At 47.1% G+C, this 23,053-nt stretch overlaps 3 protein-coding genes across 4 annotated transcripts; 2 read left to right on the forward strand and 1 right to left on the reverse strand.

Moving 5' to 3' along the window:
* Positions 1-633: 633 nt before the first annotated feature.
* On the forward strand, positions 634-10,898 carry LOC101788855 (uncharacterized). 2 transcript variants are annotated; one of them, XM_063233585.1, is made up of 5 exons: positions 634-785; positions 1,221-1,262; positions 1,404-1,507; positions 2,898-3,014; positions 9,097-10,898. In XM_063233585.1, exons 1-5 carry the CDS (start codon positions 710-712, stop codon positions 9,103-9,105), a joined length of 348 nt encoding a protein of 115 aa, XP_063089655.1. In that variant the 5' UTR covers positions 634-709; the 3' UTR covers positions 9,106-10,898. The 2 variants fall into 2 exon arrangements, with proteins under 2 accessions (XP_063089655.1, XP_063089656.1); XM_063233586.1 differs by having other exon boundaries at positions 1,404-1,483.
* On the forward strand, positions 9,502-10,554 carry Znf239 (zinc finger protein 239). The gene has a single exon (XM_013148540.2). The coding sequence runs from the start codon at positions 9,502-9,504 to the stop codon at positions 10,552-10,554; it is 1,053 nt and encodes a 350-aa protein (XP_013003994.2).
* Positions 10,899-16,163: 5,265 nt separating the features above from the next.
* Positions 16,164-22,587, reverse strand: Znf487 (zinc finger protein 487). Its single transcript, XM_063233522.1, is given in 3 exon segments — positions 16,164-16,382; positions 16,654-16,934; positions 22,566-22,587. Coding segments are annotated over 3 exon segments (522 nt in total).
* Positions 22,588-23,053: the final 466 nt, after the last annotated feature.

The following is a 23,053-nucleotide window of genomic DNA, read 5'->3' on the forward strand; positions in this document are numbered from 1 at the left end:
GACCAGCCTGGGCTACAAGTGAGTTCAAGGCCAGCCTGAATAGGACGGTGTCTCAAAAAGACCAAAAAAATCTGGTCTTACAAATACAAACAATTGCAAAGAGCTGGATTTGGTGGCGCCTGCCTGTAATTCCAGCACTCGAAGTCTGAGGCAAGGAGGACACTGGAGGGATTTTTTTTTCCTCGACGGTGCTGGGGATTGAGCCCCTGGCGTTCAAACTGTGCTACATACCCAATCCTCTATTTTTTGAAACAGGGTCCGCTAAGGCGCTAAACTGGGCTCAAACTTGCTTCGTCCTGCCTCGGCCTCTTCGTGCCCCCACGAAGTTAAGGCTTTGAACACCTCGGGTTAAGAATGAACTTTGAAGGGGACAGGAAGAGGTCGGGTGGTAAGTATTACTTTTCGCGTGTGAATTACCTTCTCCTAGGCGGTATTTTAACACGGATAAACAGCTCGCGTAACCCTCACACAACGCTCAACTGTACGCTAAAAGCCCCAGTCGGAGCTGGAAGTGGTCTCCTGAGGGAGACATCGGAAGTGGCCGGTCCCGCGCGCGGCTTTCTGGGACTTGTAGTTCAGAGCCCTCGGCGAGGGCAGAGTGGGGGTCCGGAGTGCTCAAACCAGGTATGGGCGCCAGGTGGGAGGGAGGCGGCCGGGCTGCGCTCGCTAAGGGCGAGCGTCCAGTGCCGGGTCGGCCAGGGGATGGAGGATGGCCAGACGCGCATGTATACTCGCCGCGTCCCCAGCCGCTGCGAGGGGCCGGGTCACGGGCGAGACCCACGCGAGTAAGGCCGCAGCACTCACTCCCGGCCTTGTCCTGAGCAGGTGTTCAGCAGATGTCAGGGCCCCAGCGAGACCCGGGAGAGGCACACGGGGTCCCGGAGCCCTTGTGCCCCTGAAAGAGATGAGCTTGGGAAGAAGGTCGAGAGGCGTCCTGGGCAGAGTTTCCCCAAGCTCCGGGGCAGAACCTGGGGGTGCGAGGAATTGGCGCGTGTCTGGGATGCTGGCTACCACCCCCCACCCCCAGTTCGTTCTCGGGGTTTGGGAGGGAGACCTGGCTTGTTTGACCCGAAGCCCTGGCCAGAGAGCTGAGGGAGCAAAAGAAGTCAGGGCAAGAGCTGAGTGACGCCCACAGTCTTGCTGGTTTTGCTCATTGCGCCCCTGAAAGGTGGGCTTGGTGTTCATGGCTTTTTTTAGCCCCCTTAACTCTGCCTTTCCAGGAATCTACCCTTCCCGGAGCAGAGGACATGATCAAGTTTCAGGTGAGCCAGGGTTTCTGCTAAAATGCCTTCTGTCTGACACTCGAAAGATTCCTTCTCCAGAGGAAGCCATGCATCACTTCTGTATACCTGTTTAGTGTCTGACCATGTTCCTGAACTGTGCATTTTCTTCTGTGTTATCAGGCGTCAGTGTGAGAAAGAATGTCATACACGTGGGCATCGAGGTATTGAGGCATTACATACTGAGGGCAGAGACCTGCCAGGTGATGTCTCCGGGTTTTGTACAGGTATCCACCCCTCCTCCATGACTTTGAGCCGCTTCTCAGAATGCCCAACTCTGTCTGTTGTCAAAGGATTCCACGAAGTACCTTTACCTAGGCCCCTCACAGCTGGCATTTCCTGGCAGACATTTCACTCACGCTGGCTTAATTTTCCCTCTCAGTGACAAAGCACCAGAGGTGATCACCTTCAAAGGAGGAAGGATTGATTTAGGCGCACACTTCGGAGGTCCTCACTTTGGGGTTGTGGTAGCAGGAGCATTTTGGGGAGGAGGTCTGTCCACATCATGGTGGCCACAAAGCCAGGAAGAGGTTAGGATCCCAGTGACCCCTTCAAAGTCACACACCCGCAGTGACCTAACTTCCATCCATCCCCTCCAGCCACCTCCAGAAGGTGCCATGGGCTAGTAATCATGCCTTTCACCTCTGGGTGGACTTTTGGAGATGCTCCAGACCCAAACTGTAGCATGTCAGATGTCATCCTGAGTGTCTCAGGAAAACAAGTAGAATTATCAGCTGGTTGCTTGTCAGGAATTCATCCTCTTGATGAGCAGGTTTTTTTTTTATATGTATACAAAATACAGGCATGTTAATTAATGGTGATTATTTATATACCATGAATAGTGAAAAACAAGAAAGTTAAATGGCAGCACAGTCATTACAAAGTCAGTCCTAGAAATCTGTTTTCAACCAATCTGTGCATCAGAATCATCTATGGTGTTTTTTAAGAATTTTGAGGGGGACTGGGGATTTAGCTCGGTGGCATAAGCGCCTGCCTTGTAAGCAGGCAGTCGTGAGTTCGATCCCCATACCAATAAAAAAGAAAAAGACAAAAAAAAAAAAGAATTTTGAGGACCGGGCATGCTGGCGCCTGTAATCCTGTGGGACAGCATGAGTCTGGGTTGTGCTCTGTCCCCTGAAAAACCATGGAAAGGTCTCAGGCCTGGCCTGACAGGTGCCCTTCAAAGTCATCCAACTGACAGTTGCATGGGACACTGCAATGAAGGGAGTGGTAGAGATGGGGTTAGGAGGCAGCACAGAGGGAGCAGGCAGCTGGGGAGGCTCGGGCGAATGCAGATCTGTTCCAGGAGGATGACAAGGACAGACAGGGAAATGGGACAGAGTCAAGCTGTAGACACACCCTGCTTGTGGCTGCTGCACTGTCAGGAAAGGCAGGGCTCCTCGGCTCCTGGAGACTGGAAAGTGGCACTGTGGTGACGTCATCAGGACAAGCGTAGGAAGGGGACCACAAGGAAGGTGGCCAGGTGAGAGCCTGCACCCACAGGTTGCAGGTTTGAATGGAAGTGGCCATTTTGTGATCCCAGCCTACAGGGGGACCTGGTGACCCCTCCCAGCCTTCTCTGCCCTCAGCTGAAGATGGATGTGCTTCATGTTCTAGGAACCAACAACACTCACAGGGTCTGTGGACCCCGTGAAGGAAGAGCAGGGGTGCCCAGGCCCAGCCCAGAGGAAGCAGGAGGGTGCTGTGACGCTGCAGGGCTGCAGGAACTTGGCGGTAAGAACAGAGTGGAACCCTAGTTGGCCGCTTCCTTCTTGTCACTGGCACACTAAGAACTGGAGAGCAGGTAGTCACCCAGCCGAGACCTGGTTCATCCCTCCCCAGGCTGAGATGGGGGCCCATTGTGCTTTCTGCGGTCAGCCAGGCCCCACATAGTCCTGAGATGAGCTCTCTGTGCAGAGACCATGATGTGACATACAGTATGCTGCAGGACAGGCAGGCGGGCCACTGGTGGAGGAAGCCCTGCTGACTGCAAGCTGCTGGGCCCCCACCAGTCCCTGAGGACTGCCTCTCAGGAGACTGTGGTCCTCTCCACTCATGTTGATCTTTCTGTGGGGGCGCCTTCCCACCATTTTCCTGGGCCTCGTGCTGTCTGTGCTATCTCAGTTTTCCTAGTACCTCCCATCCTAGAGATGGCTCCTGCCCCTTGTGTCTTTTCTTATGCATTCAGGGATCCCTCTCTCCTGCCTTCCGAACATGTCATGATCAGAACATGGGGTACGATGCTCTCACCTAGGGATTGGTAGTGTCATCAGTGATGCATTTTTTCTGGAAAACACTTCTCACTGAAACAAGCATTATCAGATGTCATCTTGAAGTATCTGTCCTGAGGAATTAGTCATTCCACCTGACTATCATGGCCAAACACTCTTAATTAGAATTCCTATAAGTGAGCCGGGCGTGGTGGCTCATGCCTGTAATCCCAGCACTCAGGAGGCTGAGGCAGGAGAATCGTTGCGAGTTCGAGACCAGCCTGGGCTACAAAGTGAGCTCAAGGTCAGCCTAAACTGCATAGCGAGACCCTGTAAAAAAAAAAAAAGAATTCCTATAAGTGCAGTGTTTTTCTTAAAACACTTTCAGTGTGCAATTGCTTAACTCTTAAGAATACGGAACTGAGATATAGAACTATTTTCAGTGCTGCGTGTAAGTAGTCAATATTTAATAACTGAAGCAGACTTGAACAGATGAGAAATATTTCTTAGGGTCTTGTTGGAGGAACATTACACAAGCACAGCATATTCCTGTGAATCTGGCAGGTCCTCCTCTAGGAAAATGAAGGTGCAGGGTGGGGTAAGGATGATGAATGTGTCTTGGAGAGGCCTGGAGAGGCCTAGGGAAGCCTCTGACATAACCCTTTGGCTTTCAGTCTAAAGGTCAACAGTTTAAACAGATAACTATTCAGACAGAGAATCATGCAAAGAAAAGCCTAGAGACTCGAAATGGGGAGTGTGGCTAGAACACCTCCTTGAAGATAGAGTGGGTAAGTGTGCGCAGGGCCGGGCTGCTCATGGCATCAAGGACAGTGATGAGACCCAGTGCTGCTGTAGGTTTACAAGGGACCCGGAGGAGGGTGTGGGCTTCCAGCTCCAAGATTTGCCCTATGTCTTCATCTTCACTGATACAAAATTGGACATAGTTGGCCAGGCATGGTGGTGCATGTCTATAATCCCAGCACTTGGGAGGCTGAGGCAGAAAGACTGCTGCAAGTTTGAGGTCAGCCTAGGCTACACAGCAAGACCTTGTCTCAAAAAATATATATAATGTCTATAGAAGACAGAAGTGTCAAATCAGACAACACAAGCATAATATGAAATGAAATCCTCAGGAGTTTGTGTGTCCCACTTTTTTCTGTGGGCTCCATACTTATGTATTATTACACAACAGCCAGCTTTTCTATCTCTTGAGACCCAAAGCCCCAACATTAAAGAAGAGGGTAATTTGGCTGGTGGTTTGAGGGAACTCAGTCCCTGGTTGCCTGGCTCAAGACAGGAACATCATGGTGGAAGAGTGTAGCACAGCAAAGGTACTTAGTCCATGGTGGTCAGGAAGCAGAGCAGGGCAAAGAGGAGGGAAAGCCAGACATACACCCCACGGCCACACCTCCACGCAGACGCAGCTGGGAGTGTGCTTTGCTAATTCCCTGGGAGCTTAATCAGTGATGACATATCTCAAAAAGTGTATGAAAATTACAGGAGATGATACCATATTTTTTAGTTTTCTGTTTTCCACGTATGAGTTAGCTTATTTATGGCATAACAAAAAAGACCTTTTCTAAGTGTCTGTGTTTTTCTAATGCTGCATGGTCACTCTTCATACTGTAAGTACTTAAAGACTAGTATCACAAAGTTTTATTACTACTGCATATAAAAAACTTGTCATTAGTAAAATTTCTGTTGCTCCATACACTTTTGCACCACTGAAGTTTCTGCACCGTCATCTCAGGTATTGGGCACTAAGGGTGTTAAAGCAGTATCTTTTCACTATTTAACACTGGCCTGCCTTATGATTTAACTGTTTCAAACTGTAGCTTTTCTTTTTTTCATTTTCTTTTTTGTTTGTTTTGATTTGTTGTTGTTCTGTTTTTTTTTTTCCATTACTTTAAAATTTGTAAACAGGGATGCTTGCACCACAGAAAGGCTTCTAACAAAACAATACTCCCTGCTCAGCTACCCCTGGGGCCACACCAAGGCTTCTAAAGATGCTCAGTTGTGACTCTGTTTTCATTCTAAACAAAATGCTCTCTCCCCTTCTCTGTCTCTCTTTCTGTCGTATGCACGCACACGCACAAAAGCATTGACATAGTGTCTTACTTTTTTTGTTGCTGAGATGCAATATCCAATACCTACAACTTAAGAAAGGAGGGGTTTATTTGGCTCAATTGTAGAGGTTTTGGTTTCTACTTAGCTGGTTCTGAAGCAGAACACAATGGCACGTGCATGGTAGGCAGGAAGCAGAGAATCAAGGAGGAGCCGAGGAGGGAGAGACACCCTTCCAGGCTGTGCCCAGTGATGCCCACAGTGACTGTGCCCTCCAACCCAACCCCATCTCCCTGCCATTAGCCAGCTCCCAGTCTAATCACCTTTTAAACATTGGGCTTTGGGAGCCGCTTTAGTTCTAAACCATAAACCTGCTTTTAAACAGTGTGAAAAGGATAACAATGAAAATCATTCCCCCGACTCCTACAGTCCCACAAGCTATCACAGCGCATGACACCACGGCCCTGCCCAGCCCCCGAGATGGTCACCTCCAGCAAGACACCATGTACATGCCTGAATGACTCTGCCAGGGGCTGGCAGTGTGTCCGTCCCTCTGCTTGCCAGTATCCTGTCTTCAGATGTGGACTTAATGACTATGAAGGTGGCAAGTGCTGCCACAGTATCAGTTAAATCTGAATTTAGAGTATTGTGATACACTGCCATTTCTGAATTTATCAGTACTTGATATTTCTGTTGACTTCCTCACGTCTTAGATGAAGATACAGCAGTTTTTATTTTATTTTTTGTCTTTTTTGAGACAGGGTCTCTCTATGCCGTTCAGGCTGGCCTTGAGCTCACTTTGTAGCCCAGGCTGGTCTTGAATTCTCAATGATCCTGAGTGCTGAGATTACAGGCGTGAATACGTCTATAGATACAGCATTTTTGTTTTACCTCCCCTAATATGAGCATCTTCCCAAGCACTTATGTCCATTCCTTCAGTAATTGATACTGGTGTGTTTATGCCATACCAATGGGTCACTGGAAGGTAGTGTACTGTGATTACAATTCCCCCATCCCTTAGCTAGCACTTTCTTTTTAAAATGTGTCTTATTCGAGTGGGTTTTTCTTTCCGTACTGATACTGTGGAGTTTTGGTTAATTATTTTTTCCTTTATGCATCAATAATTGGTTCAACCTAATTAGATATTTTATCGAAATATTTGCTTACTGCTGTCTCTTACATCATGCATCATTTTTATAATTTAAAAAAAATGGCTACGGTTCATTTCTGAGTGATGGAGAAACCAAATCCCTTACTTGAAAAAGCATGTGTTTTTTTCTCCCGTCCAAAGGATTGACTAGTTATAGAATTCCAATTTCACAGTCACTTCTCAAATTTGCAAGTAATTGTATTATCATTAGGTTGCCAATATTACCATCTAGTTCAGTGTCTCTAATTCACATTTAATTGTACATAATCTGTCTCCCTGTCTGAATGCTTTTAAGGTTTTATTGGGGAGGAGTTGTTAGGTTGTTTTTCTTGACGCATGCACGCTTCATGAGGGTACGGCTACTCACGGGTCTTCTCCCACAGGTTTGGCACTCAGAGGCCTTGTGTCCTGAGTTGTGGGAAACATTTTTTTTTTTTGTTATTTCTTTGATCACTGCCTCGCACTTGACCTTTACTGTTCTAACATTCTCCTAAGAAATGGGCCTTTGCTGTCCATCTTTCCATCCCTACCTAGCTTTTTGGTAGGGTGAGAGGATGCCAGAAATCAAACTCAGGACCTCACACGTGCCAGGCAGGCATTGCGACACTGAGCTAAACCCCGACCCTTCCACCTCTACCTTTTAAAGCCATGTTCTTGAGGAATCCCTGAGCCTGTGTGGCTGTCTGCGTTTTACCCTCCCACCCATCTGGGTTGCAGCCCTGGGCACAGCCTGAAGGCCCTGTCAGCCGTGGTGCCTCAGGGACAGGCGAGGCCTTGTGGTCCTGCAGCATCTATCACTTGGGGTTCAATTTCACCTGGTACTTTAGATCATGTCAATCGCTTTGTTAGTCTAGAAGAATTATGAGTGGTTTTGTAACTGTGTTTTTAATTTCTTAGATTTTATTTCAATGTGTTATTCTCTCCAGTTTCTCTAGGATTTTAATTATATGCCCTTAAAATTCTATTTCCTCTTTTCTTCATTTCTTGAAATTGTTCCTCTCCTCAGTCCCCCTCCCCCTTTTTTTCACTTACATATTTTTAAATCGTCGCCTTGGAGTTTCTCCCAGAGTCCCACATTCCCAGGATGATGTGGGATTGGGCCTCCTCAACCAATGCCTGACATCTGTGCCTGTCACTTTAGAGGACACCTCTGCAGCTGGGCCTCAAGGAAGCAGCTCGGAATTCTGAAGATGGCCGCTGAGGGCGCCTCTCTGTGCTCAGCCCAGTGCCAGGCCCTCTGCCTTGTCACAGTGGCTTGGGGGGCTGCCTGACAGCTTGTGTGTTGTTGATTCCGAATTTGTAATTTAAATTTCTAAGACTTCTTGAGACAATTTCGTATCCCTCATGATACTCTTTCTTGTATGTGGCTTGAGCTGTGAATATTTTCTCTGGCTTCCTCATCTGTCTGCATCCTTCTGTCTTTGCCATCTAGGAGTCCTCAGGATCTCTGCTGCTGGTGGCCACCTTTCTTCCCTCCAAGGCTGATAGGGATCTCTCTTTTATTATTTTCACATAGTAGGAGGATATTCACATGAATGGTTTTAACCAAGACTGGGCTAAGCACACTCGCCAGCCCCTCAGGTTAACGTCAGACTTGTCCATCTTCCAATGCCAGTCTTTTCCTCGTTCATTTCCTGCCTGGCTCCCTGGGACCCAGTACCTCTGACTCCAACAGGGAGAGTGCTCAGAGCCTGTTTTCCCTGGGTGTCTAGCCGTGGTTTGTCACTATGGGATTTAGAACGAATCTCTTCTTTTCTCTCCCCAGCCATCACTCTTACTGTTTTTTGTTTTTGTTTTTTTTTTTTCTGAATTGCTATTGCAGCCGTCCCTCTCTACCTAAAATCTTACCAGTGGTGCTTATCATTCGGACTTAAACAGTTTTCAGTGCAGGGGTTAAGCACAGGTCCCCAGTGCCACACATCAAGCCCTTTGCGGTCTCTGCTTCCTCTCCGGAGCGGTCCTCACCATAGCACTCTGATCATGCCTACTTCTGTGTCTGGTGTGTGGCGGGGACAGGGGGTGGCATGGCGCTCTGGGGGACCAAGCCCAGGGCATTGTGCATGCTATGTAGAATGCTCTGCCACTGAGGATTTTTCCTTGTAACCTATTAAAGAACAATACCAATTAAGTGGAAGTCTAATCAAGATAAAATGAAGTGAAATAAAATGTTATTCATAGCAAGGTTGTAGGACTGGTAGCCTTCTGCTAGATTAGGAAAGGCATAGTTCACTGGCTGTGGTTGAAAGTGGAGGGGGATCATGTGTCTTTCATCTTGGGTCTTCCTCTCCTTTGATGTTAACACAAACATGACTGTTAGGACAAGCTAAATTTTCTGCTCTGAAATCTTAAAATCCACGCTTTTGTTCTTATCACTGAACTGTTTGTTTCCTAGGAGACTTGAAAGACAATCCTGTGGAGTCTGTGGGACAAAGGACTCTAGCATAAGTCACAAACAGCAAGCTTCGAGGAAGATGTGGCCAGTTAGCACCTGGGAGTAGGGACTGCCTTATGACTCTTCAGCGGAAAAGGACAGGGTTCTGAGCTAGATCCCTGCCAGAAGTGGGGAGCGGCATCTTGTCATATTCCAGAAATAAGAACAGTCTAGCGATTCTTCGGTGCCTTGGCAAACACTGAAAGTGAAAGCTACCTCTCTCTGGCAACCCCAAACTAGATGGCCTCACAAGACTCCCCTGGGAAGCTGCATAAGAATGAGCCCCAGGACCCCAGGGAGAGCCAAGCTGTCTCTGTTCCTGGGGAGTGCACCGAGAGGCAAGGGGTGCAGGGGGAGAGGCCGCCCATGGCCCGGGGTTCTGGAAACCTGCAGCTTAAACTTGGGTCTGACAGAACACAGCCAGTGTCACCACTGGTTGGTGGTGAAGCCACTTGCCCTCGTGGCCCAGTGAAAGAATCGGATCCCTGTGTCCATAACCACAAAGACATTTCAAGGTGGAAGTCACGGTTGGTCAGCTGCAGCCACCAGCGAGCTCACCCAGAGCACAAGTCCTGCCACTGTGGCAACTGTGGGAAGTTGCTGCCCACTGGCCCAGATGCTGCTCCCTACACAAAGACCTGCGCTGCAGAGAAGCCACAGAGGTGTGACCAGTGCAGAAAAGACTTCAGTGCGAAGCCAGAGCTCCTGCCCCACCAGAGACACCACACGGAAGAGAAGCCCTACGCATGCACGCAGTGTGGCAGAGGCTTCACCCGAAGCTCCAGCCTGCTGGTCCACCAGGCCATCCACGCTGACGAAAAGCCCTACAAGTGTGACAAGTGCGGCAAGGGCTTCACCCGGAGCTCCAGCCTGCTCATCCACCATGCCGTCCACACGGGCGAGAAGCCATACAAGTGTGACAGGTGCGGTAAGGGCTTCAGCCAGAGCTCCAAGCTGCACATCCACCAGCGCGTGCACACAGGGGAGAAGCCCTACACCTGCGGCGAGTGCGGCATGAGCTTCAGCCAGCGCTCCAACCTGCACATCCACCAGCGCGTGCACACCGGGGAGCGACCCTACAAATGCGGGGAGTGCGGCAAGGGCTTCAGCCAGAGCTCCAACCTGCACATCCACCGATGCATCCACACCGGTGAGAAGCCCTACCAGTGCTACGAGTGTGGCAAGGGCTTCAGCCAGAGCTCCGACCTCCGCATCCACCTCCGTGTGCACACTGGGGAAAAGCCCTACCACTGCGGAGAGTGCGGCAGGGGCTTCAGCCAGAGCTCCAAGCTCCTCATTCACCAGCGTGTGCACACCGGGGAGAAGCCCTACGAATGCAGCAAGTGCGGCAGGGGCTTCAGCCAGAGCTCCAACCTGCACATCCACCAGCGTGTACACAGGAAGGACCCGGGCCCGTGACATGGCTGGGCCGGCCCGCTTGTGCTGCCAGGACTCCATGTTTCCGATGTCTCTTTCCTTTCTGGTCCTCAGCAGAATCAGGGAAAGAATCAGGCAGATGTGTGCCCTCATGGAGAAGTCATTCACTCATGCAAAGCACCAAGCACTCTGCATGCTGGGGTGGGGGGACCTGGTCCCTCCCATGGGTAGAGTGAGGTGTCTCCATGTCAGGTCAGCCAGTGTTACAGAACTACATTTCCCCCTAGCGTTCTTAACTGCAAGAACTTTATATTTTGTTTGTCCAGGTAGGGCATGTTTTCCTTTGTTCACATTTTGTGCAAAATTGGAACTCTTGTTTCTCTTCAGATGATGTGCCTTGTGCTTTTCAAATCTTCGAGTCCCAAGTAGCCTGCCCTAACTCTGATTGTATATTACATCCATTTGAGGCCGGGTGGGGTGAGGCCTGGAAATACAATGGGCATCCAGATCTCCCGTGTATAATGCCAAAGCGTACGTACGTAAGTTTGTGGCCACACAATAAGGAGCTGGAAAAGAGTGAGAGACCCTGTAACCCTGTTTTAACAGAGATCTTGAACACACACTGGTCCCAGGTAGCCCCTTGGAAACATACCAGCCAGCTTATTGGTACCTGCAGGCTGAAGGCAAAAGAAAGTCCAATGCAGCGTGCCCAAGGAAAGTCCTAGTAAAACCAGCACTGAGAGTGGTTTTGAGAGGTGAGGGTTCCAGGCGGAGCACGGGGAGCCTGCCTGGCAGAGGCTGCAGAAACCATGTTGGGGCCTAAAAAGCTAAAGCAGAGAAAGTGACAGATAATGATTTTTATTAAGCACATTGATTTCTCAAGACAGCATTAAAATGCTAGGGAAGTTTTTTTGTTTTTAGATTTATAAAACCATAGCAAGAAAGAGATCCGGAGAAAGTCATCAGCAAGTGAGATCTCAGAGAGTGAAAGGTAGAAGCTGCTGTGGTGCTGCACACCTGTAGTCTCAGCTGCTCTGGAAGTACAGGTGGGAGGACCACAGAGCCAAGGAGTTTTTTAAGCAAGCTGAAATCCCAGTCTTCGAGCTCAGCAAAGGCAAACCCAGGGCCACAGAGGTAGAACAAGCTGAAAGCGTCCCACCTGGACTCTGGGGTGGTAACAGTGCAAGTAACAAAGCAGGTGAATGAGGCTCTGGAAAAAAACCAAATCAGAAATTCTCAGAAAATTACAAAGATGGTGACTGTATTCCTAAAAGCACAAAATGCTAAAAGAAAGAACCACCAAGTGGGTAACACCATATTCATAAGTTTCATAACTCAAAGACATAGAAAAATCAAAGCAACTTTTCTTCTACCCCCACCAGGGATCAAACTATAATAATCATAACAATGGTATCTGAACTAGGACAGACATATAGTGTAAATAAATGGGAGGCTTAGACCCAGCTATATATTTTCTTTTGATAATGATTTAATGGAAGAAAAGAGCTTTCAATACAAAATTCTGGAGAAGTCAAACATGGTAGTGCATGCCTGTAATCCCGGCACTGGGAAGGCTGAGACAGGCAGATCACTGAGGCCAGTTTGGGCTACAAAATGAGCTCAAGTTCAGTCTGAACTGCACAGCAAAATGCTATCGCAAAAAGAAAAGTTCTGGAGGAAATATTTATGTGGGGAAATGTGTAATTTAAACGTAAATATAAAAACCAGAAAGTGCCCAGAAGAAAATCTTAAGACAAAAAAAGCTAGTGTGTGTGGTGGTGGTTTATGCCTATATACTCAGGACCGAAGCAGGAGGATCATCATGAGTTTGAGACCAGCTTAACAAGTGAGTTCAAGGCCAGCCAGGACTACATAGAAAGACCCTGTCTCAAAAAAAAAAAAAACAAAACTAAGAATGGAAGCTCAGTGGTAAAGCATATGCTCCAAACTTTGGGTTCAAACCCCAACCTTACAGAAAATGAGGATCATTAAAAAAAGAACATGTAGGGCTAGGGATTTAGCTCAGCAAAGTGCCTGCCTTGCAAGCTCGTGGTCATGAGTTCGATCCCCGGTACTGATAAAAACAAGAAAAAAGAACATATAGAGCTTCATTAATTTTAAAACTTACTAGCCAGGGCTGGGGATTTAGCTCAGCGGCATAAGCACCTGCCTTGCAAGCAGGTGGTTGTGAGTTTGATCCTTAGTACCGATAAAAATGAAAAAGACAAAAAAAAACTTACTAGCCAGATGGAGTGGCATAAGCCTGTAGTCCCTTCTCAAAAGGCCGAGGCAGGAGGACTGCTTGTCAGGAATAAACATGGACCTCACCTCTAAGTAAATAAACTATGTTGTCTGAAACTATTAAGAAATGAATGCTAAGCACTGGATAATGGCTAATCTTCTACCCAGAATATTTAAATCACTTACAGTCATAAAACACAACTTGATGGAAATACAAGATTTGAATGAGTATAAAGGAAGGTGTGTGTGTGTGTCAAGTAAGCTTATGAAAGAATATGTCAATGGCTAGAGAAATGCAGGGCGGAACCAGGAGCTAACATATACAGCTGGAGTAAAACATGTACTACCAAGCTGTTGGACAAAATGCAAAACAGTGCAGCCATCTGGGAAATAACTGTTCTTAAGAAGACCACATAGCCATACTGCACCGCAGGGCAGCCCCACTCCAAACTGGTTAATTGGGGTTAAGGAAAATCCATTTCCACCCAGCCCTCAGTGAAAAGTCAGCAGCTTCCTAAGTGGAGACAATTTACCAGGAGATGGCAGGCAGAGGAGACACCTGGCTAGTTCAACAATGGGATACTTTTCACAGTGAAAACCTTACCAGTAGGTTAACAGTAGGAGGCATGAATGTCCAGTACAAGCTAGGTGCAAGAAATCTTATGCACAGGAAATATGGGAAAGGTATATCTACAAGGAGACCAGCGGAGTGAAAGAAAAGGACATGGGCTGTTTCAGCCGCAGGGGGTACAAAAGTCCCTAAACGATTTACATAAGTGGGTGGATTTTTCTGTACACAAATTGTGTTCAGTAAAACTAATTGGAAACTTACACACATGTGTGCACACCAGTGCACAGTCATCTCAGAGTGACCCAACACTGGCTCGCTGTTTCTCGGGGTTGGTAAGGAGTGCTGACCAACTGTATAATGAAAATGGCCTTATGTACTCCACTGTCAGACAGGTAACCACGGGTTTCTCGGAGTTCAGGGAAATATTATCCTGACGTCATTTTAGCCCATATGTTCCTGAGTCACCCCTATCTGTTTTACAGATAACACTTTGGCTCGTTTGCATGAATTTTCCTCCCAGAGTTCTGAGCCTGCATGATTCTCGGAACTTCACATGGCAGATCTTGGTCTGAGCAAGCCCTTGGATTCTTTTCCTTCTGAACACCCATCCACCACTTGCCACTCCTTTTGGAAAATCTACAGATATGTTCCTTCCCTGAAGACAGAACTGGTTTTAGCTGGGCATTGAGGTGCATACCTATAATCCCAGCACTCAGAAGACTGAGGCAGGAGAATCCTTGCTAGTTTGAGACCAGGGCTAGCCTGAACTGCATAGTGAGACCCTGTCTCAAAAAAGACCGAGGGAGAGAAAAATGGCCTTATTGTAGGACTAAACTAAGTAAGATAAGGATAAATACTGTATTACTGACAAGGAAGATTATTTCAGGCAAAGGTCCCTTCCAAGGCCTTGGCTAAGAGGAAGAAAGTGAATGGGGTGTGCTAGAGCTTGGCAGATTGGTCCCCCAGCCCTGAGACCTGCTTTGCCTTAACTGTGATCCTGGCTCGGAGGAAGGAAGGTAAAGGTGAGGCGAGCAGTCATCCAACCCAGTGGAAACTCCCACAAGGAGGATTTTTAGCACTTGGTCAACCCCTGGGAAACAGTGCGTTGGTGGAACTAGCAAACCATTTTTTTAATCTTGTCGTAAATTATTGGCATTCTTTAGGTTTATCTCTTCTTTATTCTAAATAGCATCTTCCTTATCTACGCCAGTCTACTTGTGAAGATTAAAATAAGAGCAAGGGAAAGGCTTTGTAAGCTGAGGACCCTGCATGTGTGAGGTATGGGGTGCTCTTCAGGGACACCCCGGAACCAGCCTGCCACTGTCATCTATCTTCCACACCTGCTGTTCTGCCAATGGCTCAGGGGTGGCAGTGTGGCCAGCTTGTGTCCATACTATAGTTCAGATCTAAAATGTTCCCCAACCAGGCATGGAGGTGCTTACCCGTAATGCCAGCACTCGGGAGGCTGAGGCAGGAGTATCACTGCGAGTTCAAGGCCAGCCTGCACTACATAGTGAGAGCCTATCTCAAGAAAACAAAATAAAATGTGTCCCAAACTCCTGTGGCTAGATGATCACAGCAGGGGGCACTGTATTCATCAGCGCTTTCTTCCATTCTTAGTTCAGTAGTTAAATATGCAGGTAGGAGGATAGGCCTGGTTTGAGGTGGCCCCACGGGGACATGGCCCTGAAGAGTGGATTTTCCCTGGCTCACCTGTGCATTCGCTCCCCCTCCCTCCTTCTCCTCTTCTCCCTCTATCCCTCCCTCCCCTTCCCCTTCTCCCCTCTTCCTCCCTCTGTCCTCTGTCTCTCTGTCTCTGTCTCTTTCTGCCTCCTGGTCACTACAGGTTGAGCACCTAGTCCTCTACGCAGGCCTTTCCACCAAGCCTTTTGTGCCTGGGTCAGTTGAACAAGAACTGAAATCATGAGGCAAAATAAACCTCTCCTGCTTACAGCTGCACACGTGAGATTTTTTTTTCCAGTGACAAGAAAGTGACTAAGACAGTCCACTGCTACGTGTGACCATGCTCCTGGCTCCTGGGCCCACTATTGCAGTGATGTAGCTGAACTCCCAATGGTAGCCACCTGTGGGAGCCTCTGGTCCCTTGACTTTCAGCCCCAGCCCCGAACTGCACCCTGGGTGTGGCCTCCTGGCAGAGACAAGTGCCTGGACACCTGCCCCTCCACCCCGTTCTGATGAGTTCGCTGTGTGCTGGGGTTTAGGGCAAAGGCTTCTTGTGCCCCGTCACATGCGTGGCCTTTGTGCCACGAGAGGCCTGGCTGGTTTGTGAAGGTGTCCTACACTCGGCACACTGGTAAACTTTCTCCCCTGTGTGTGTCCTCCAAAGGACTCTGAGAGGTGACTCGAGCTGAGGGCACCCTGCACATACTACATTTAGACCTTCCTATGTGTGCTCGGTGTTTAGGAACTGCCTTGCCAAAACAGTGTCCTGTACTGAGCATTTTCAAAGGTTTCTCTTCTCCATGTGTTTCCTGATGAGAGCTAGTTGGTTTGTTGAGTTCTCCACTCATTCCATTCCAAGGTTGGGAGTGTTTTGTTTTGTTTTGTTTTGCCTTTTGAGAGAGGGTCTCCCTAAGCAGTTCAGGTTGGTCGGGAGCTCACTTTGTAGTCCATGCTGATCTCAAATTTGCAACCATCCTCCTGCCTCAGCCTCCCAAATGCTGGGATTATAGGTGTGTGCCACCACACCCGCTGTTTGGGGTTTTTTTCATTGCAAATGGAGACTGTCTTCTTGCTGAAACCTTTCTCACTACGCTGCAGTATTTCTTCTTAGTGATAACTCCATGGTGTTTATTTAAAATTGGTTTCTGCATCTCCGTCATTTGCCCACAGGCACTAAACTCACAGCAATTCTCATTATGAGCTCTGACAGGTGAGAGGCCTGGGCACCCCTCCTGAGCAGGCTCAGGGGTCGGGAAGGCTGCCCCCTGCTGGCAAGCTTTTCTACACGCATGTACTGCTAACACTGCCTCAGAGTTGGCTTATTCTGGTGCTGAAACAGGTCCTCATGCTGACCAAAGGCTTCTCCAGGTCTTTCCTGTGCAGAAGGCTTCTTTCAAAGGAATGTGGCAGCACACACAGAGATTGAGGCTGAAAGATCACTGAGAGTTCTTGACTACATGGTGAGTTCAAGGTCAGCCTGAGCTATTCAGCAAGACCTTTCCTAAAAAATAAAAAAACGTCTCCCCACCGTAAGCATTGTTATGCTTTGTACACAGGAACAAGAATTTCCTTACAGCGGATGCACTAGTAATTACCTCTGAAAGAGAATTCAAACTCTGCCCCAGGAGTCATGTCTATCAGGTAATTTTCTCACTGGAACAGGGCTTGTGTACACACCGCTTTCCAAACACATAATTTCTATCCTTAGTCTCCTTAGTTTGGTTGTTGCTAAAATCAACTTTCTGCAAATGCTGATATTGATTTTCGTGGGTCTTCTCTGCCAGGTTATCAACTTTCCAGAATTCTAAACATGAAAACAATTTATCACACCTTACAGAAGTTAACACAGCTGATGTATAGAGGAAAGTGAACACACATAACTCTAGCACAGCGCAATTTTCCAGGCTGATGGCAAAGACCCCATTCTCTTAGGATTGAACAAAACAAACAACCTTCAGTATAGAAAATGAGAAAAGTAAGCCAGGCGTGGTGGCTCAAACCTGTAATCCCAGCACTCAGAAGACTGAGGCCTGAGGATCATTGCAAGTTTGAGACCAGCCTAGGCTACAAAATGAGCTCAGGCCATCCTGAACTGCAAAGACAAAAAGAAAAAGAAAAAGAAAATGGGAAAAGTCACGTGGGTACTTAAAAATTCACATTTGCAGCATTTTGAATTTCAGACCAGAAACATTAAACTGACTGTGTAGCCCATGCTGGCCTCACACTCACAGCAATTCTCCTGCCTCAGCCTTTGGAGTGCTGCGATTACAGGCACACAGCACCACACCTATAGTCCATAGAGTTATCATGTAGTTTCTATGAATGACAATGTCCCTCACTGTCTATTACTTTGAACCCTGAAGGCCACTGTCTTTAGCTTTTGCTAAAGAATTGACAACATCTCTTATGGAATTCAGCCTAAAATTACAAAGCAAAGCAACTCTTAATGTAAAACTTACATTTTGATGCAAAGATTATTGATGCTAATAATTATTATACTTGTCATTTCAGCAGGTAACACTTTTAGAATCACAGGTTGGGTCAAACAGCACATGGGATATTTTCAAAATCTCAGCTATTCAGGAGGCCAAGGCAGAAGGATCAAGAGTTCAGCCCAGCCTAGACAACATAATGAGATTATATCTCATTATTTTAAAAAGTTAAACAATGACATCTCCATTTCCAAATCTATACTGGATTCATTTTCCAAGCTCAAACTATGATGCTTCCAGCATTTTCTAGACCTCAGAGCGTCAGACCTCCACATTTAAAAATTCATTTAACTTTACAATTAGTATTTCAATGACGCTTCATTACATAAGACCTCAATCACAAAGAGCCACCAGAAAACAGGAAAAAAATCCTCGAAATTTAAAAGCCTAAGGAATTCTGAAACCTTTCAACAGAAGGCATGAAACAGAATATATGTGGAAAGATGGTGAAAATCTCTTAAAATAAAGAACAAAAGAGAGCGCTCTGCCCCTGAGCGTCACCTGCCTGGGCACATGGCCTGGCCTCCCTATGCCCACTCCTCTTGTCCTTAGTGGATTCGCCCTCTCCTGGGTACAGCTGGGAGGCTCTGCGTTACCAGCCTGGGCCTGGTGTGTGCCTTCTGTTATCACTTCCAGCATCCTCTCTGAGTGTTTCCTGAGTGCCTTAAGAAACTCCTCCCTTGGGCCCGAGGATTGGGCCCAAGGATTTAGCTCAGCAGCATAAGCACCTGCCTTGCAAGCCTAAAGTTGTGAGTTCGATCCCCCGTACCAAAAAAAAGAAGAAAAAGAAAAAGAAGCTTCTCCTTGCTAAGTATAACTACACCCCATATAGGCTCATTGGCAGACTACTTGCCTAGCTTGTGCAAGGCACTGGGTTCAGTGATAAACACACAAAACCAAACCACAGGTCTCTAACTATAAACTCTGGGAGGTACCAAAGGAGAACCATGGCAGGCAGTAGGAAGACAAACAGATGTGGACCTTAGGATTGAAGCAGTTACACAACTGCAGGGAGCTCTGCATTCCCCTACCCACCCCCTGACCACAGAAAAACTCACAGGTGGGCTTGTTCCTGCCAACTGAACAGTAATCTCCAACCTCAGAGCTCAGCAAGCTAGGCTAGCCGGGGACTCAAAGAAAATGCAAACCAGCATTATCAGCAGTGAAGGAAGCTGCTCAGAGATTCTGCAGCCATTGAAAAGCTAATGAAGGAAAACCTTTATCCTCACACCATCAGCAGGTCAGGAGAAACTGGGCAAGTCCCCAAAACCCACACACTACAAAGATTCAACCAATAACATTAGTCCTTTAAAGTTGAATTCATAATTAAAAAGCTTCCAAAGTCTCTAGAGCCAGACACACTGAAAAACTCTATCAAAGGTATAAAAGCTAGATATTCTCTTCCAGGAAACAGACAGGGAGGAACACTTCCCAACTCATTTTATAAGGCTATCATTAGCCTAATACAAATCAAATGCAGTACAAAAAAACTACAGACAAACAATTAACTTTGTCTTTTCTTTTTTTTTTTTTTAATCGGTACCAGGGATTGAACTCACTTATGCTGCTGAGCTAAATCCTCAGCCCCCCAAAAATTAACTTACACACCAAAAATATGAAACAAATTTTCCCCAACCAAATTCAGTAATATATAAAAGAATTTATACATCATGACCAGAAAAGCCACTATATCATCTACCATACCAACAGGCTAGTGGAGAAAAACATGATCATATCAGATGTAAGGAAAGCATTTGACAGGAATCCAATACAGGAATAAACTCCTCACCAGCCTGAGTGGTAGCTGTGCCAAAAAAAAAAAAAAAAGGAAAGCAAACCTGAGACCATCATCCTCCAAAGGCCCATCTGCAAGGGTGCAAGGGTAGCAGCCTGGGCTGCTACCTGGGAACTTGTATCTCAGTGTCTTGACAACTCCTAGGAACATTCAACATGCCTCAGCTGTCTCTGGAGAGACAGGACCCACACTGACCAGTCCCCCAGGGAAGCTGGAATGTCAGTGCTGGCTTGCAGGGCACCCGCACAGTGTCTCGACAACACTTCCAGAGCATTGTCACGGCTGATGCCAGAAGCAAGTGTGACGTGCTGTGTGATTCTGCCTGTGGACACTGCACTCCTGAGAGCTTGTCCCTGTTTTCCTCCGAACTCTGCCCATGTGCCCATTGCTTTATCTGAGTTTACTTTTTTATCCTTTCACTCACTCAAAAATGCAGATAAGTGAAACTCATGCAATTATGTCCCGTGTCTCATAGGTCTTCACTCGTATGGTGTAACAGTTCATATTGGCAACTCTCTTGGCTCAGTGGACACCCAGATGTATGTACACTTGTGGGGCTAGGGGTTTAGCTTAGTGGCATAAGCGCCTGCCTTGCAAGCAAGCAGTTGTGAGTTCGATCCCTGGTACCGATAAAAAGGAAAAAGATAAATAAATAAATAAATGTATGTATGTACACTTGTGCCTGTGTCTGGGTGAGTTGCGAGGTGTGGCCATCAGGCCTGTACCTGGTCCCTGATCTCTCTTTCAACTCTTCGTCTGCTCCCTGCTCCTCAGCCACCATGAAGTTAACCGCATCCTCTACCACACTCTTCTACCATGACACCTTAGAGCCCGCCAACCCAGGCTGAGGCCTCTTAAAACCATGAGCCAAAATAAACCGTTTTCGCTTGTAAACTGTGTATATCAGGTATTTGGTCATAGCAACAGAAAAGTAAGTGATAAACATAATTTTGAGGGTAATGTCAAGCTGACCAGAGAAAGACTTTCATAATAAACATTCTTCCCTCTACAAGCAACACGAATCCACTAAAAGAATCTTGCTGCCCTCGGCAAACAGAACTGATAGCCATAAAGAGATTTAGGGGTGGACAATCTCCTGGACGCCGGAATGTCCAGTAGTGTCTACACACCTGCACTGATCATCCACATATTCCATCCAGATTCCTTGAGGTTATAAACCCCTTTCTCAAACCCTGTCCTGGCCTATCCCCTCCTCCAGACCACTGGCTCATATCACTCTGATGTCAACCTGCCTGTGCCTACACAGAATGGAATCCAGCCTTTTCCTCACATGAGCCTGTCTCTGGTGTTTCCTCACAGGCTGCCTTTAACAGGTAAGTACTGGGTGTTGAGCTCAGAGCCTTTATACTAAGCTACATCCCCAGTCTTTTTTAGAGACAAGGTCTTGCTAAATTGTCCAGTGTGTTGGTTATTTTTTTGATTGCTGAAACAAAATACCTGACACTCAAAGTTTAAATAGGAAAAGTTTATTTAGCTCACAGTTTGTAGGTTTTAGTCCATAACTGGCTGGCTCCAATGCAGGGTGGCACATGACATAGGGGTAGCAGTTCATGGCAGCAGATGACAGCAAAAGCAACAAAAGAGAAAAAAAGTAATGAGTCTTTTTCTGTCCTTTATATTGTACGTATGCTACCCATCTTCAGGCAGGGGTAGCACTCACCTCCATAATCCTAGCACTGGACCATCAATCAATTGCACACTCTAAATTCAGCCACCTCTGGAAAGCCCACTCCCCATGACTGTGTGAGACTCTGGGGGAACAACCAGACACCAACCATAATACCAACACTGAGCTTGAATTACAATCCTGTTGCCTCAGCCTCCCATTGTTGCAGTCACAAGGTCATGTGCCCCCATTCCTGGCTCATGTGACTTTCGTGGTTGTTTTTTGAGACAGGGACGTACTAGGTAATACAGGGTGGCTTTCAACTCACAGTGACCCTCCTGCCTCAGCCTCTCAAGTACTGAGATTATGGGCATGCCTTGCTGGTATAATGTTTTTTAAATAAAAAAAATTTGAGAAATGGTGAAGAGATCTGTAATTGCTAAAAGTTAGGAAGGTTTTTTTTGTGTGTCTAGTGGGGGTTTTTTTAAGGAAGACTTAAAAGAGTTGGAGATGGGTGTGGTTATAAGACAGCAGCTGAGGGCTGGGGATTTATAGCTCAGTGGTATAAACGCCTGCCTTGCAAGTGAGTGGTCGTGAGTTTGATCCTCAGTACCGATTTAAAAAAAGAGAGAGAGAGAGAGAACAACCTTCAGAATCATAGTGATGGACCTGTTCTCAATGGTGACAGTTGGAGGACCCTACATCTGTGATAAAATTACACAGAAAACAGTGCACATGTATTGCTGTGATGTCAACTTGAACGGATTAAGATTAGAGGCAGATTAGAGGAGCACAGTGCTGGGTGTGTGCGGATTATTGATGTGTAACCTGCAAACTGAAAAAGGAAGACTCACCCAGATGCAGGTGCCACCAACCAACAGCTTTACCACCTGGATGGAACAAAATAAGCAAGACGGAAGGCCCCCGCCTTGTGCCTCTTCAGAGGAGCTCCAGTTTCCTCTATCGGATGTGGACACTGGACTCCAGGTCCTTCGAGCTTCCAGCACAGGCTCTGCAGCCTAGGTAACCCTTCAGCTTCCCAACAAGGACCCAAACGGGACTCTGCAGTGAGCTCCAGGCCCTCGACCTGTGACTAGGTCCTTAGCTCTCTGGCGCACACCAGCCATTCTGCACTTATCCATCCCTAACTCAGCAGATGGCCACTGTAAGCCCACTCAGTAAATCTGTTCTATCTGTTCCTCTAAGGAACCCTGACACAACTGCATTAACGCATGCAGTAAGAAATTTTCAACATCACTGGTAGACTGTATCCATGTCCTTATCTGCCTGACACTGTGGCATAATTTTGCAAGATAATACCAACGGGGAGAACTAAGAAAAGAGTATACAGGACCTCTCAGTCATTGCTTACAACTGAAACTTACAAATATCTCAGTAAAAACTTTTTTGACGGGTTCTTCCCATCTGTGTGGTTCCGAGTCAACACTGCGCTGGACAGCGGCTGCCTTCAACTGATTTCCGCGTTCTTGCAACCCATGAACATTCAATTTCCCGCTTTTGCGCACGCGCCAACACTCCCCCAATCAGCTGTCAGTACGTCATCCTACCCACCCCTTTAACTCTACCCTGCCAACACCAAATAAAAGCCTGCGGTTTTCTTTGTCTCCCTCAGAAGGTGCTTACCTCTCTTCAGCAGTCCTGGCATGCCTGCAATAAAGGCCCTTTTCTCTTGTTTTTTTCTCCTGTCTCTCTTGTGCCAGAAGGACCAATCACTTTTCTTAGTCACTTTTCTCAGTCACTTTTCTCATGGATTGGGCAAAATATCCAATATCCAACAATCATAGCATAACGGAGGAAAGGTTTATTTTGGATCACAGTTTCAGATGTCTCATCCTATGCGTGGCCAGCCAGCTCCAAGACAGGAATAGTGTGGTGGAAGAGCCTGACTGAAGGAAGCTGCCCACCTCATGACGGCCAGGAAGCAGAGAGAGAAGGGAGGAACCAGAGAGGAAGGCAAATCCTTCCGGGTCACTCCTCCAGAGACCCCCTCTCCTGGTACAGTATCCCCAAGACTCAGTTACCTTTTAAAAGCCCCTCCTCTCAATACAGGAAGCCTTTGGAGGATATTCTAGGTCTAAATCATCACAAACCTTCAACTAAGGCTAAAAAAA

Source organism: Cavia porcellus, unplaced genomic scaffold, assembly GCF_034190915.1.
Source record: "Cavia porcellus strain 051 isolate PalLab524CR breed Dunkin Hartley unplaced genomic scaffold, mCavPor4.1 scaffold_23, whole genome shotgun sequence".
In the NCBI taxonomy this organism is placed as follows: Eukaryota; Metazoa; Chordata; class Mammalia; order Rodentia; family Caviidae; genus Cavia; species Cavia porcellus.